Here is a 15,228-nt window from a genome sequence, read left to right on the forward strand (position 1 = left end):
GACATTTTGGGACGGATAATTCTTTGTCATGGGGGATTTCCTATGAATTGGGATGTTTAGCAGCATCTCTGGCCTCTACCCACAAGATTCTAGTAGCATACCACGGCCCACAATAATGACAACCCAAAATTTCCCTAGAGAATGCCTAATGTCCCCTGTTGGGGGGACGTTGCCTCTAGGTGAGAACCAATACAATCCTCTACCAATCCCAGTGCAATCTTCAACAATGACTCTTCTCTGACTCTCATACACAGTGTACACAAGACAAAAAATAATGGCCCTAATGCTGATAAATTACTATATGATAAATTAATTTCTCAGAAAACAATGTAGTTATGTGGAAAGAAATAAAGTAAGTCTGAGAGGTTCAGACAGTATAAAAATCTCAGGGAGAGCTGGTGTTGATAAAGAGCTCAAATAAGGCAATTCAACATAAAGTACTACATAAAACATTACAGACACGTTTTGGGCAAAAGTGAGCAAATTTTGTGCATATTTTAAAGTTAAATTTGATCTCATTTCTTTTGATCTCTGATATTCAAGTTCCTCCATATAGATCTACTAAGTAATTTAACATGTTTATCACATTTTAAAAGAAACAAGCTATGAACCAGATGGGCTTAGATGAAGAACCCAATTAATAGAGGCAGCCTTACCATCTGACACTACTTAAAAGGAATAAATTCAAACAACTTGGTCAAACAATAAGTCTGTGCATTGTAGCTGACGTTTCTTATTACCTTCTGAATTTAATGGCATTCTTTGAGTAAAAGAAAACTGAAATATTCATTTAAAGTGATAAGTTTTCAAAAGCATATGCATCTAGTCAATGCATTTTTCCCAAGTCAAATAGGAGGATGAGACAGGTCCATCTTGGTATCAGAGGATGTGATTGAGAAAGAGAGAGAAGTTTACAGTTCCTACCTCCAGAGATCTTCTTTTCCAAGGCAGCCGCCAAATTAAGTTTTCAAACTTTCAAGCACAGGTCATGCGTCTGGAACAACATTAACTGAACAAATGGCAACCCAATTCTAAGATAGAGAGGCTTCAGAGCAAAGTTACCTGGACACAAACTATCCCTTCAATTCACACCGCCAAAGGGACCAGAGCAGCAAGAACAGAAAGGAAGCCCCAAAGTTAAAAATAAGATGTAATTTTGCTTTTACAAAGGACAAATAAAAGTACAAATAAAGTTAAGACTTCTAAGAATGATTCATTCAATTTAAAGGGAGGATGAGAGCCCATTACGTAGAACCCCTATTCATGAGATATATAATTAGCGTGACTAAGACAGGAAGTCCCACAGATAGGAGAATCCTAATTCAGGAAGAATTTGGGTACTGAGAATTTGTCAGCTAAACAAGAAAAATACGAAGCAATTTCTCAGAGTAGTTATCCCTGGTTTCTCTAGAAATCATGGATGAGATACAAATCTATATGAGAATATAAGCATCTACAAACAAAGAAATATGACTGGGTTTTCTCATCTTGTAGGGATTCTTCACCTAAGCTTCAAGCATGCCTAGAGGGTCGGGTCCATGAATGGGCTTGAGGAGCTAGGGTGAGTGATGAAACCCTATATATTATATATAAATCTGTGTGTAGACACATATGCGTATTTTCTCTATGGAGGGAGTCTCACCAGAGACTGGAGTATTCACCATATTATCAAAGCACATCATAACTTAACAGAAGTTATAAAACACTATAAGCTGAAAACTTTCTTTAGCCATTTGACTCTTTTGATTCAAACAGGCTAACAATGAGACAATTATCCAAAGTCATTCCATGTTTGAGTCCAGCCACAGGCTTGAACGCACACCCACTCAGTTCTTCCACAAACTTGTAAGGCTTACCACGTGGGCAACCAATCAACCATCAAACATGTTTGTCCTAATAAAAGTATATTCACATCCTGATCATGCTTAAAGGGAAAAATAAGGTTAGCAATGGAAGAAATATGCTGTCCACATCCAACATGAATAAAGGAGTTTAGAGACTTGCTCTCTCCTTCCCTCCTTGACCAAAAGATACACATGGCCTACTGCACCCAGACCTTTCTTCTGTCCAGCAGCACAGATCTTTGAGAAAAGTGACACAGGGGATGAAAATGTCCCCATTGATCTCAGTAAAGTTAACAGCAAGTCATCCCACCAACGGCCACAGCCTCGTTCTCAACAGCAGGCAGGAGCAAACCAACCTTCAGCTTCCCTCTGAGAGAAGGTTCTGAGACTCCTCTTCATTTATCAGTTAACTTTTCTCCTTTCTAAAGGGTGAAAACGAAGTCATCCAAACTTCATACCTTTCACCTTTAGAAAGCAGAGTTTCAGAAACAGACAGTGACAAGAAACTGTCAGACGAAACAAATGGTTGAAAATCATTGACCAGGGATAACTCTACTCAAACCCCCATGTCTGTGACTTCTCAAGTTAAACAAAGATGAGAAACTTGAGGATGGATATCCACCTGTCATGCTATCTATGAAAAATTTCCAGAGACAGAGATAGGTAAGGTACAAGTTTGATTTGGAAAACAACTAGGGGAAAAAACAAAACATCTCATTTAATGGAAAGACCCAAAGCACAGCTACACTTTGACATCTCGAGTTTCTCTCACCTCAACAGGAAACCGCCTGCCGTTGATGCTGTGTTCAGAGCCCGCAGAGCCATTGCTATGGCCCCAGTGAAATTCCACCTTCTCGGCTTTGAATCTGCCAGGCAGGCCAGCACCGCTGACAAAATAGTCATCTTTTAGAAGGATGGCAACTGTATAAAATGGAAGGGAAGGGAAACATAGTGAGTTTCAAAACAAAACTTGAAGGATTTCTTCTGTTGCTTTTAAGAAAGTTCATGATTACATCATGTGAATTATTTCCTCATGTACCTGTTAAAAAAACAAGTCAAAAACACTGGCCTGAATAAATTAGCACATTCTAGCTGTAGAATGCTCTCAAGTACCAGTTGACTCTGAATCACGAAAATTCCCAAGGAATGGTCTCAGAATTTCTTATCCATTTCACAGATGAAAAGAAAAAAACGGAGACAACGACAGAGCAAATCATTCTGAATCAGGGTCTCCTAAATCTGTCTGATGACCAAAATTATTTAGAGACTGAGATTTTTCTTTCTGAAGCACTGATTCCTGGGGCTGTCCCAAGATCCAAAGTCTGGAATGAGATGGGAAATATATATATGATAAGCCAGATGTGGGAGGCATGTCTCTTTGATCAGAAAACTTAGGCAAGACACTAGGAAATAAAATTTTCAGGTTCTTCCAATATTAAGGCAACAACACTGGGAAGCCAGCCAGGATTGGGTATTGTAGTCACCATATTTGATAACAGTGTCCAGGAAAGTGCAGTGAAATTCTACTCATTAAGTCACTCAAATAAGCACAGATAACTAGATTTACTTTACTTCTTTTAATTCCAAGTATAAGAAAATTCCACTTAGCCCATGTGAAAAAACACATAAGAATGTCTACAACAGAGGGAACCTCAATCAATACAAACCCTAATTTTCAAAAACACATCCCTCCTCCTTGAAACATGAAAAAGAGAAATTGAGAACTAACAGCTTGGACCTATTCTAGCAGAAAAACTATTTTTCCAAAAGGAATGTAAAAAACAGATTTTATTTTATAAGGGATATTTCTTCCGCCCTCTTTTCTTTGTTTTCTAAAGTGAATTTTCATTCATTCATTCGAAAAGTACCTATTGGCTGCTAAATATGTATAAGATGCCAACGAATATACTGAATGGTTTGTGATGTACAGCCAAGCTTGTTTAAGCCAAGGAAAACCTCTTTTATCCTCATTGTCTCCTCTTCCTAGAGAAATCTCAGTTCGAGCTTTAGAGAGAAATCCTGCGTGAAAATTAGGTCTCCATAAAAGATAGGGACTAGACAAATGACCCATTTCTAAAACAATGCAATTAGTTTCAGCATTTCTGTATATAAAGGAAGCATTAAAAGCAAGTGAAGGAACCCCGCTCATATAAATCCCTTTTTATTGCATTCAAAAGGCAGTTTTTCTCCAACTTCTGAAAAATATACAGTAAACGTTCAATTAGTGGGACAGTGAATTAAGGGATAAAATGAAGTAAAAGCAAGTATTTCTTATGCTGATTAAACATGCTACAGCATTGTTCCCCCTTTACTATGTGTTTTAGAACGAGGATTGGCGAACTTTTTCTATAAAAGGCAAGACAGTAAATATTTAAGGCTTTGTGGGCCTATGGTCCCTGTTGTAACTACTCAACCTAGTTTTTGCAGCACAAAAGCAGCTAAATACAATATGAAAATGAATGGATGAGGCTAGGTTCTGATAAAACTTTGTTTATCCACACTGCAATTTAGACATAATTTTCACATGTCATAGAATACTATTCTCCTTTTGATTTTTTTTCAACCATTAAAAAATGTAGAAACAAGGGACTGGCCCCGTGGCCGAGTGGTTGGGTTCGCGCGCTCCGCTGCAGGCAGCCCAGTGTTTCGTTGGTTCGGATCCTGGGCGCGACATGGCACTGCTCATCAAGCCACGCTGAGGCAGCGCCCCACATGCCACAACTAGAGGGACCCACAACGAAGAATGTGCAACTATGTACCAGGGTGCTTTGGGGAGAAAAAGGAAAAAAATAAAATCTTTAAAAAAAAAAAAATGTAGAAACAAGCAGAGGGGTGAGGTCATTTGGTGATGCCTAAAACACAACACGATATTTTAGAAGATAAACTACTGTATTAAACCAATCATATACCTTCAGTTCCAAAGCCAAAATACTTAACGAATCAGCTCAGTAGTGTGTTAAATACTGTTGATTACTCTCAGCCTATTACAAATTCTATACATAACATTTTGCATCCAAAGGACAAACTCAAAGCAGTTTGAATGCATCTGTTACAAGATACCCAGAGACTCAGCAGCATCCTATAAATATTTGATTTTACCTAAATCATTTATGTCTCTGTCAGGGGTCATTTTACTTGTTTTATATGAATAATTAAAAGCATAATTAGGGAACTGTACAATCCGAAACATTAATCTCATTTTTCATGTTACAGTATTTCTCACTAGAGCACACAGCATGCCACATGCACATAACCCACTTCCAAAAGTGGCTTATATTTTTGTTTACATATAAGACTGGGAAGAGAGAACTCCCTAGCTATCAAGTAACAATTTTCTGATGACCACTGATAGCACGGCTCTGTTTCAAAATAAAATGTACCAAAGGTACTTACTGTAGAGCACAGAATGTATTAAGAGCCATAGCTCAGGAGATGGACAGACCTGGGTTGGAATCCCAGGCTGCCACTTAACAGTAGTGTGACCTTGGGCAAGTTACCTGACTTCTGTGTGCCTTAGTTTCTACCACCGTTCAAATGGCAGTGCCCACCTGGCAAGGCTGATTTGACGACTGAAGGAAATCACATACTAAAGGCACTTAACAGTGTCAGAAATCCAGCATGCACACATTCAATGGCAGTTACTGTCAATTCATTTCTAGGGGCATGGACAGAGCTCATGCGCAGCACAGAAGGGCAACCACACAGGTATAACACTCCGTTTTTAGAGAGAGTTCCATTTTAGAGTAATACTGTCTTTCCCACAAAATAAAAAGTGTACTGGGCAGGGACAACAGCAAAGGTAGGTGTGGCTCACACACTTGGGAGGAGATCTTAAGTGTTAAGTAGATGCTCTGAGTTCACTAAACACAGAGAAAAACATTATTTCCTTTTCTTGATTATTTCTATCCTTTGGTCAGATCAAGGAAAATAAAATCTCAATTTGTGTTAATATGCCTTCCTGAGTACCCTGATGACTCATTCATTTCCCCCTTTCATCCAAAAGGAAGTATTAGGCTAGAATGTAATAGCTTTAGTAACTTTGACTTATTTTCATAGAGTAAAGACATTTTTTTTTTTACATAAATCTATTGATGTCAAATAGCACTGGTTTTCCCATTATGATGTTGATAAAAAGTTTTCTTTTAAAATGAATTCATTTATTTAAGATAATGTGAGTCAATAGAAAGGAAAATAGTAAGTAAATAATATAATAATAATAATAAATAAATAAACTTTAATTTAACTTTTAAAACAATAGCCGTAAGAGCTGAATCCGGATAAGGTGACAGTTGGGAAAACAGCAAGCAACAGCTAAAGACTGGAGAATGATGGGAGATGAGGGGGAGGCAGGAAAGGTGCGTGGCAGTGACCTTTCTAGAACCAATGGGAGTGGACTTGCTAGAACTAGGCCCTCTGGTTGTTAAACTGCTAACATGGATTGTGATGAAATCAAAGCAGAATGCCGGAGGGACTGGAAGGAGCTGGGGACTTCAAATTCAGGGTTTCTTAACCTGGAGACCAAAGTCCATAGCAGTAGCCACCCATGGACTTTGGGGTCTACGCCCTCCTGATATAGGAAGTAAAACTTTGAGCATGGGCACACATATGGAGCCAGATTCTAAAGCCAGTGAGAATGAATTTGAATCCTAGTCTGCCCTGTCCAGTTATGAGAAAGCTATTGCACTCCTAGGTGCCTCAGTTCTTATCCTGTAAAACTGGAATAAAACAACAACTTCACAGGTTTGTCATGAGATCACAAGGGTTGACATATGAAGACTGCTCAGGATAGCAATCCATACAGGACATTATAGCATAAAGATGGCATTATACAAGTGTTATTTATAAAGCTTATCATCCTAGGGAGAGGAGCCACAGCTCTCAGATCCCTCCCATGTCCAGGGCTCCCCATAATATAAAAATGGGCAGGGAGAGGTACAAGTCACACGACAAATAAGAAATTAGATTTTTCCTGAGCTTGAAGAACAGACCAAGCACCTGGCATTCACCGTATTCTTTGTAGGACATCCACCAACTGTTTATAAATTAAACTCAACATGTCTACAGAATGCTGGGCTAAACAAATGTTCATATCAAAATCTGAGTAAACAGAAGAAGGTGCCAAAAGTAAAATAAAAACGGATGGGAGAGAAAACTAGCTACTTACTCTCTTACGTCCAACCCCCCATCCTCTGCCCTCGCCCTGGCCATTTTCAACACTATAAGATGGAAAAGACTACCAGTATTGGATCTTAATGATGGGACCCTAGACCACCCACAATATCAGTGTCCATCAGGGGATGCTTTGGGGCCCCTGGTGAAAAGGAAAATACTCTGGTCTGAAAGTCAAGACATGTGAACTCTAATTCCAGCTTTCTACTTACTTCCACGAAGGCACTGGCATTTCTCTTTTCAAATATTCACCAAGTAATTGCAAAAGAAGTAAAGGTAAGTAAGACAGACACAGCTCCTGCCCTCATGGAGCATATGGTAAGTGGGAGAGACAGTCCACAGAAACTAAAATGACAAGAGAAGACCCTTACAAGTGGGACAAAGGGTAACAAGCAAGCATCTAACCCCAAAGAAAAGAAGGGGAGAGGGGATCAAGGACTGAAGGGGATCACCTGAGATGAGAGTTAAAGGAGCTACCTTGGGAAAGTGCTGACAGGAGGGGAGCACATCAAGGGAAAAGAAGCTGTGCAAAGGCCCTGAGGTAACGGGAATAAGTGGGAGGAAGCCAGGGTGACTGGCACCCAGAGAGCAGGGTGTAACATAGAGGCTAGAGAACAAGGCAGGGACAGGGAGCAGTCTGTCTTTATCCCCAAGAGAAATGGTTGAGGAAAGAAAAAACAACTCAATATGGTTGAGATAGAGAAAAGAAGAAAGAAAGAGGGCAAGACAGACAGATATGATCAGATTAGGGAAAAAGAAGATCATTCTGGCTAATAACTGGAGAAGGCCTGGGAAGAAAGCAACACTGCTTGGTAGAAACAAAAGTCAGGGGCTGAATGACCCTGTGGCTGAGTGGTTAAGTTCACACATTCTGCCTCAGCTGCCCCGGGTTTCGCAGCTTTGGATCCCGGGAGCGGACATGGCACCACTCATCAGGCCACGCTGAGGCGGTGTCCCACATACCACAACCAGAAGGACCTACAAGTAGAATATACAGCTATGTACTGGGGGGCTTTGGGGAAAAGAAGAAAAGATTAAATTAGATTAAAAAAAAGAGGAGATTGGCAACAGATGTTAGCTCAGGTGCCAATATTTAATAAAAAAAAAGAAATAGCGGCCAGCCCAGTGGCACAGCGGTTAAGTGCGCATGTTCCACTTTGGTGGCCTAGGGTTTGCCAGTTCGGATCCCGGGTGCAGACATGGCTCTGCTTGGAAAGCCATGCCATGGTAGGCGTTCCACATATAAAGTAGAGGAAGATGGGCACGGATGTTAGCTTAGGGCCAGTCTTCCTCAGAAAAATAGACGACGGTTGACAGCAGTTAGCTCAGGGCTAATCTTCCTCAAAAAAAGAAAAGAAAGAAAAAAAGAAACAAACAAAAGTTAGGATGTTACTGAAGTCATCTAGGAAAGAGACAGTGGACATGTGGAACTGGAGGAACCTTAGATCCCCAAGAGATGTCAAATTATGGGATTATCCTGGGTTTCAGTGAACTCACTGCTACACTGTGCGAGATGAGCAAAGTAGATTAGTTGCCCCTTTAACCAGATAAGATATGACAGATGAGAGTCTAGCAGAGGGTTCTATGCCCTAAAAAAGATGAGCTTCAGAAATGACCCTCAGAATTCAAAATTTACAAGTCTGTCCATGTGATATAGCACTAGTTTTCCTATACATAATTGGTAAATAAAGCTTCTGTCTACCCAGAAACTAGTTTCTATCACCTGAACGCAGTGGCTGGGGTGTGAGGATAAGAGAAAGGAAATGGAACTTAGCAGATGTGAAAGAGAGCTTGTAGCGCCATTGAATTTGCTCCAACTTAAATTCCAGGGTTCAGGTTAGACTGAATCGTAATAGGATGAAAGAACCCAAGAATTTGGACCTTTAAAATAGGAAAATTTACAAATTGAAGAGACAAAGAACACTCAGTATGCCCCAAAAGAAGAATGAATCTTTCTCAAATTAAACCTAAATTTTCTTTTTCGGGTAACCTTGAGGTAATCAGAGATGCTCCAGGGTATTACAAGGCCAGGGTTGGGCATGCCCAATGTCAACAGTGCTGAGCACTCAGATGTTTCCAAACATCTGTCTACCTGGCTGATAGCACGCTTTTAATCAGAAAGCTTGGTAGCCTCTTTGTGAGCAAAATGACCGATTCATTAGTGACACAAACAAAAGTCGGAGATAAAAAGATACCATGACCTAGGAATGAGGACCCAACGCTGGTCTGTCTTCAGTGACCACATTTAGACTTATTAAGGACCATTAAGAATTGAGGTGGAGGTTGGGGATGATGGGATAAAAATACTTTAATGGTTTGGTATCAAGCAAAATTGGGAACTTCAAGAACATACACTTGGGGAATCCGGTGTATTTCATTTGTCCAGGCCCACACCATAATATACCAGGGAAAGAGAGGCTTTCTCGAAATGAGAAAATACTCGGGCTTCAACATCAACACCAAAATCTCTACTCCATAAATACAGTAAGTAGAAACACTTTTTAAACTTTGGTTCTCATCTGTGGCCAGCTATAAGGAAGGAAGGCAGGAAGGAGGCCAAAGCTAGGAGCAAGCAGTGAAAACAGATGAACAGGTGGAGACAGAGCCATGCCACAGGGGAGGGGAAATTCAAGCAGACCTAACAGGAAAGGTGGGAGAGAAGGAAACAGCAAAAGAGTGAAAGTTCATGCAGACATACAAGGAGAAACACACATCAAGATCATCAACAGAATAGAAACAGAAAGAAGAAAAAGCCCAAAGTCAGAAAGATGAGAAGAAAAACACACACACACACAGATTTTCTTAGAACCTTCTTTACCAATCTCAAGACTGCTAAAGGCTTTTCCAGGCATGTTACCCTTGGGCAACCAGGCTAGTACTAGGATCACATCTTGAGTGGGGGCTGAGCATTCAAGTCTATGAATCTGGGAGGAAATCCAGCATGATGAAGATCGCCACCGAAAACCCTATAGGGCCCCTGTAACGGCAGTCCAGCGCTGACCCTCAGGAAGACTCACGTCAGTTTCTCCACTAACCGTGGGAGAGAACACTGATTCTTCAGGGCAGCACGGAGGCAGAGGTTGGCTTGAGCTGTGAACTGCAGTGACCAACAGAATAAAGAGTATCTTTCAATGTCAGAGTCTTGCTTGGCCCTGGGGGAGCCTTTCCCGGTGGACTAGCAGAGCAGCATGGCCACATCCTCCTCTTAGACTGAGTTGGGGTCACATGCTCAGTTAAGGGAGGAGCATGTGGAAATGACTGAGGTTGTTAAGATTTTATTTTTCTCTTTATGCCAAACTGCAATGAGGTTGTTCTTTTCCTTGGTTTAAGTCTGTGTGTTCTGATGGTGCGACTCGCCTATGAAAGTTCCAAGAGCCAGGTAAAATAAAGGGAATGCAACAGGCTCCTAATCCTTGTCTAAATTTTATGGGCTCAGCAACATACTAGGACATGGTTCCTGGCCTACTTCTCTACACCTAGTTTCCCTACCATTGATCTACTTTTTAAAATCTAACAATGATTTCATGAATCCATCTAAGCCAGGCAATATGGGATATGCAGAAAAATAGGAATGAGTGTAGGCAAAGAAAAAATATAGTAACCAATATAAAGTGGGAAAATGGAAGTCACATGCATTATGGCAAACGCATTTACTATTTGTCTTTGGTGTGCGATGAAAGAACAAGTAGTGAAAAAACCAAAAAGCCCTCCAAATAGTTAAAATTCATAGGAGACCGTGGCTGATTAACATACATCAGAAGCACCATCTAAGTCTTAAATTCTGATCATTTAGCTAGAAGTTAATGCTAGGAACAGCAAGATTATCTTGAAATGTTCTTGATGAATGCATTATCTTTTCATTCTACAAAAATGAAAGAAAGGGAAATAACTTTAGATGGAATCAAGCGAGAACTGGCACAATAGACAGTTATGGCTCCTCGGGAAGAAATAGAGAGATGCTATCTGTCTTGTAAAGCTATTTTAGACAACTTTCGAGAAGTGGGCTAGGTACAACCAAGTCGCTCTATTGATTATGCTGGATTGGATATATAGCACACTCAGGGGGTTAAGACAGATGTGAACATTAAAGCTGTTTTATGGGAAAGTTACTGTCTGTGGGTAATAGGCCGTTTTAAATATTAACTTTCTATATTCATATTTTAATATCCAAAAGACAGTCTATTTTATAGATAAGTGACCTGTAAATTTCCAGCAGAAAAATAAATACTTCCTGAATTTACTTTCTAGAAGTACAAGATTTAAGAAAAGACTTGCAGAAAAAAATATGCGTTGCTTAAAAATTAATGATTAAAGGAAAAGAAGTTTTTTCTTCATCTAGGCATACAAGTGAGATATAAAATGAACAACTGCAACGAAGACAGACCATATGGCTTATGACATATTGAACTTTTGTAACTAAACTTTTAATTTTTCTGCTAATTGTAGACTCCTCGTGCAGTTGTAAGAAACAACACATAAGTTCTAAGTCCCCGTTATCCAGTTTCCCCAAAAGGTAACACTTTGCAATATAATACAATATGTATGTTTTTTTAAACTGGTATTATCCAGGTTGTCTATCAATAATATTCACTGTAGATATTATCAACCTATACCTTTAATTTAGACACACAGTGCCCTGCACTATATCTGTACTATTGTTCAAATGGATTTGATCCATGCATAATAGACAAAGCAACTAAATCGCCATTTCTCAAAAATATTGGCAAATTTATGAACTCATTGGCATTTTAAGAACTACAGAATGAAAGAAGTTTCTAGGTTTGTGCTTATCAATAAAAAGAACAACATAGGTTGACTTCTGCACCCAAGTTTCTAAACAACCATACATTGAGACTCTTCAGAGAAGAGAGAAAACAATTCCTGTTCTTATTTAAAATTGCGTACAAATGGTAGTCACTTAATTTTAAAAATGACTTGTATAGAAACATCTTAGATTATTTATTAAATATTGGCCTATCTAGTATGATGTCATGAATTTTATAGTAATAAGTACAGTTTAGGAAGTAACAACAATTTATTTCTTCTTCTCAGAAAGCTGTGCTGCTTCTGAAATTTCTGAAGACAAATGTGTTTGGATGGCTGTGCTCTAAAATCAGGAGCACACACTCACAGATATGCAACAAGTTGTGGATCACTGTAGGAAGTCAGCAGAGTGACAGAGACTGATAATAAGCTTCTGGAAGACCAAGGTCATGAATCAACTTGCATTGAGTGAACCCTACACTCATCTAAAACCTGTTATTGGAGATACCAAGCTGAATGCTGTCACTGAAACGTGTTATCTTTGCAGAAGGCTGTCAAGCATTGCAAGTCAAGTAGAAAACCATATCAGAGAGCCCAACAAATTGCCTTTGGCAGGTTTCCGGAATGTGGCCCTGAGGTGGCACTCAGCTCCAAGATCTGATTACCCCCAGTGTGGCAAAGCTCCTGTCTGCCACATTCAGATCTTCTGAGGAGTAATATCCCCTTCGCGGTTCTCCAAAGGACACTCACATTTGAAATACAAAGCAGGACCACTGGTAGAGAGAATCTGAATTGTAATAGTAAGCACACACGCTACATTGGAAGAGTGGAAAGATGAAGGTGAAAAGATGTGTACAAATAATATTGCTGATACACACATTTTTCCTGAGCAACTATGCAAATAGACGAGTCAAGGTATAAGAGAGGGCAGCCTGCTGTAAGGCAGGATGGAGAACTGTTATGGGGACAATAGGAAAAAGAGGCCAAAGCCAGGAATCACCATGCTAAGTGAGTGGGAAGCAATTCTATGAACAAATCAAACCAACTTAAAGCCATCAGCTGTGAATAATCTCAGACAAATACTGGTTTGGAGAAAGAAAATGGATCCCTAGTGTTGCACATGCAGCCAGTTAGGTTAACAGAAAAGACAAGTCTGTGACCTACAACATGAATGGGACCAAAGGGCTAATAGAGAAGTCATTTCAGCCCAGCGTGAGGCCTTCAGGCAGCCAAGGTTCCTGGAAGGGATGGCTAAGAATGGTTTGCAGTGACATTCTTAGATACAAAGGGATTATTTCAAAAAAGAGAGAAAAAGAGAGACAGCACTTGTTTTTAATGGGTTAGGATTATAACAGTTCAAAAGTAAGATATGAAAATTATCTTTAGCATCAATAGAATCTCAAGTAGCATTAGGAAGAGATGTAATATAACACCCAGTGTTTAGTTTCAGATCAGACAGTGGGGCACAGCAAGGCATTTTCTACTTGCATGAACAATCTAAACTGATAGTTGCACAATAGTGATTAAGAGGGAGGCAGCTCTTTACATTAGAAATAGTGAAAATATGATGCTTCATATTCACAAATCTCAAATGACAAGTGAAGTGAGTAAAAGGAAGCAGGAAGATGGAACGCTGGCCTGATAGACAAAGGGATGAGACAGTGTTCATCTGCCTCCTAATATAATAAGAAATATGAACAAAGCAAAATCTCAAGGAATATAAGAATTTTATTTCCATTTGTGCATTTGGCATAGCACTGTCCAATGAAACCTATGCTATGACAGAGTGTTCTCCATCTGTGCTGCCCAATATGGTAGCCACTAGCCATATGTGGTTACTGAGCACTTGAAATGTAGCTAGTACAATACTACCTGAAGCAATCTATAGGTTCAATGCAATCCCTATCAAAATTCCAATGGCATCTTCCACAGAAATAGTAAAAACGATCCTAAAATTCCTATGGAACCACAGAAGACCCCGAATAGCCAAAGCAGTCCTGAGAAAGAGGAACAAAGCTGGAGGCATTTTATTTCCTGATTTCAAACTATACTACGAAGCTATAATAATCAAAACAGTATGACAATTGCATAAAAACAGACACATAGACCAATGGAACAGAATCTAGAACCCAGATGTAAACTCACACATACATAATCAACCAGTATTCGACAAGGGAGCCAATAACACGCAACAGAAAGTATAACAATAAACAGTGCTGAGAAAACTGGATATTCACATGCAAAAGAATGAAACTGGATCCCTACCTTACACCACTTACAACAGTTAACTTGAAATGGATTAAAGACTTAAATGTAAGATCTGAAACCATAAAACTCCTAGAAGAAAACATAGGGGAAAGGCTTGTTGACATTGGTCTTAGCAATTACTTTTTTGATATCAAAATCACAAGCAACAAAAGCAAAAATAAATAGTGGGATCACATCAAATTAAAAAGCTTCTTTCTGTCTAGCAAAAGAAACAACCAACCAAATGAAAAGGCAACCTATTGAATGGAGAAAATATTTGCAAACCATATATCTGATAAAGGTTTAACATCCAAAATATACAAAGAACTCATACAACTCAATAGCAAAAACACCCACATGATCTGAAAGAAAATTGAGCAAAGAACCACAGATATTTTCCCAAAGAAGAAATACAAATGGCTACCAGGTACATGGAAGGAGCTCAGCATCACTAATCATCAGGAAGATGCATAGCAAAATCACAGTGAGATATCATCTCACACCTGTTAGAATGACTACCATCAAAAAGACGAGATAAAAAGTATCGGCGAGAATGTAGAGAAAGGGAACCCTTGTGCACTGTTGGTGGGTATGTAAATTGGCACAGCCACCATAGAAAACAGTATGGAGGTTCCTTAAAAAACTAAAAATTGAGGACTGCACAGGTCCCAACCTGTCCATGGTTTGAGGTTGCTCTCTGCCTCATAAGGCAAAGCAGACGTCTTGCCTTCTGGGAAGACAAAGTCATCTTCTCTGCAAAATCCTCCCACATAGTTGGCTTTGGCATCTTCCAGGAATAGGAGGGCAGGGATTGAAGCCTCATAGGTTTGGGTTTTCAGGTGAGGCAGAGGAAGGACAGTGGCTATAACCGGAAAGCCCAGAGTGGGGTACAGTCACCTCCAGAACTCGTCACTGTTACCCAGCCTGGGCTTCACGAGAGTCATGGAAGTGGATTCCTTCATAACAAAGTAATGCAGTTTCTAAAAACAAACTAACTAAAACTAGAACTACCATATGATCCAGCAACCCCACTTCTGAGTATATATCCAAAGGAAATGAAACCACTATCTCGAGGAGATATCTGTACTCCCATTTTCACTGCAGCATTACTCACAATAGCCAAGACACGGAAACAACCTAAGTGTCCGTCAATGGATGAACGGTAGAAGAAAATGTTATACACACACACACACACAGACAAATA

The 15,228-nt window shown here is 39.7% G+C and overlaps 1 protein-coding gene across 4 annotated transcripts in view; it reads right to left on the bottom strand.

Annotated features, from left to right (window-relative positions):
• The window catches only part of PTPRG (protein tyrosine phosphatase receptor type G), a 680,787-nt gene that overhangs the window by 276,352 nt on the left and 389,207 nt on the right, over positions 1-15,228 (bottom strand). For all 4 annotated transcript variants that reach the window (XM_014868697.3, XM_070493516.1, XM_014868696.3 and 1 more), the window contains exon 4: positions 2,617-2,765. In XM_014868697.3, the coding sequence (XP_014724183.2) occupies positions 2,617-2,765 (149 nt within the window). The remainder of the gene's footprint in view (positions 1-2,616; positions 2,766-15,228) is intronic.

This window comes from Equus asinus, chromosome 21, assembly GCF_041296235.1.
Source record: "Equus asinus isolate D_3611 breed Donkey chromosome 21, EquAss-T2T_v2, whole genome shotgun sequence".
Classification (NCBI taxonomy): domain Eukaryota; kingdom Metazoa; phylum Chordata; class Mammalia; order Perissodactyla; family Equidae; genus Equus; species Equus asinus.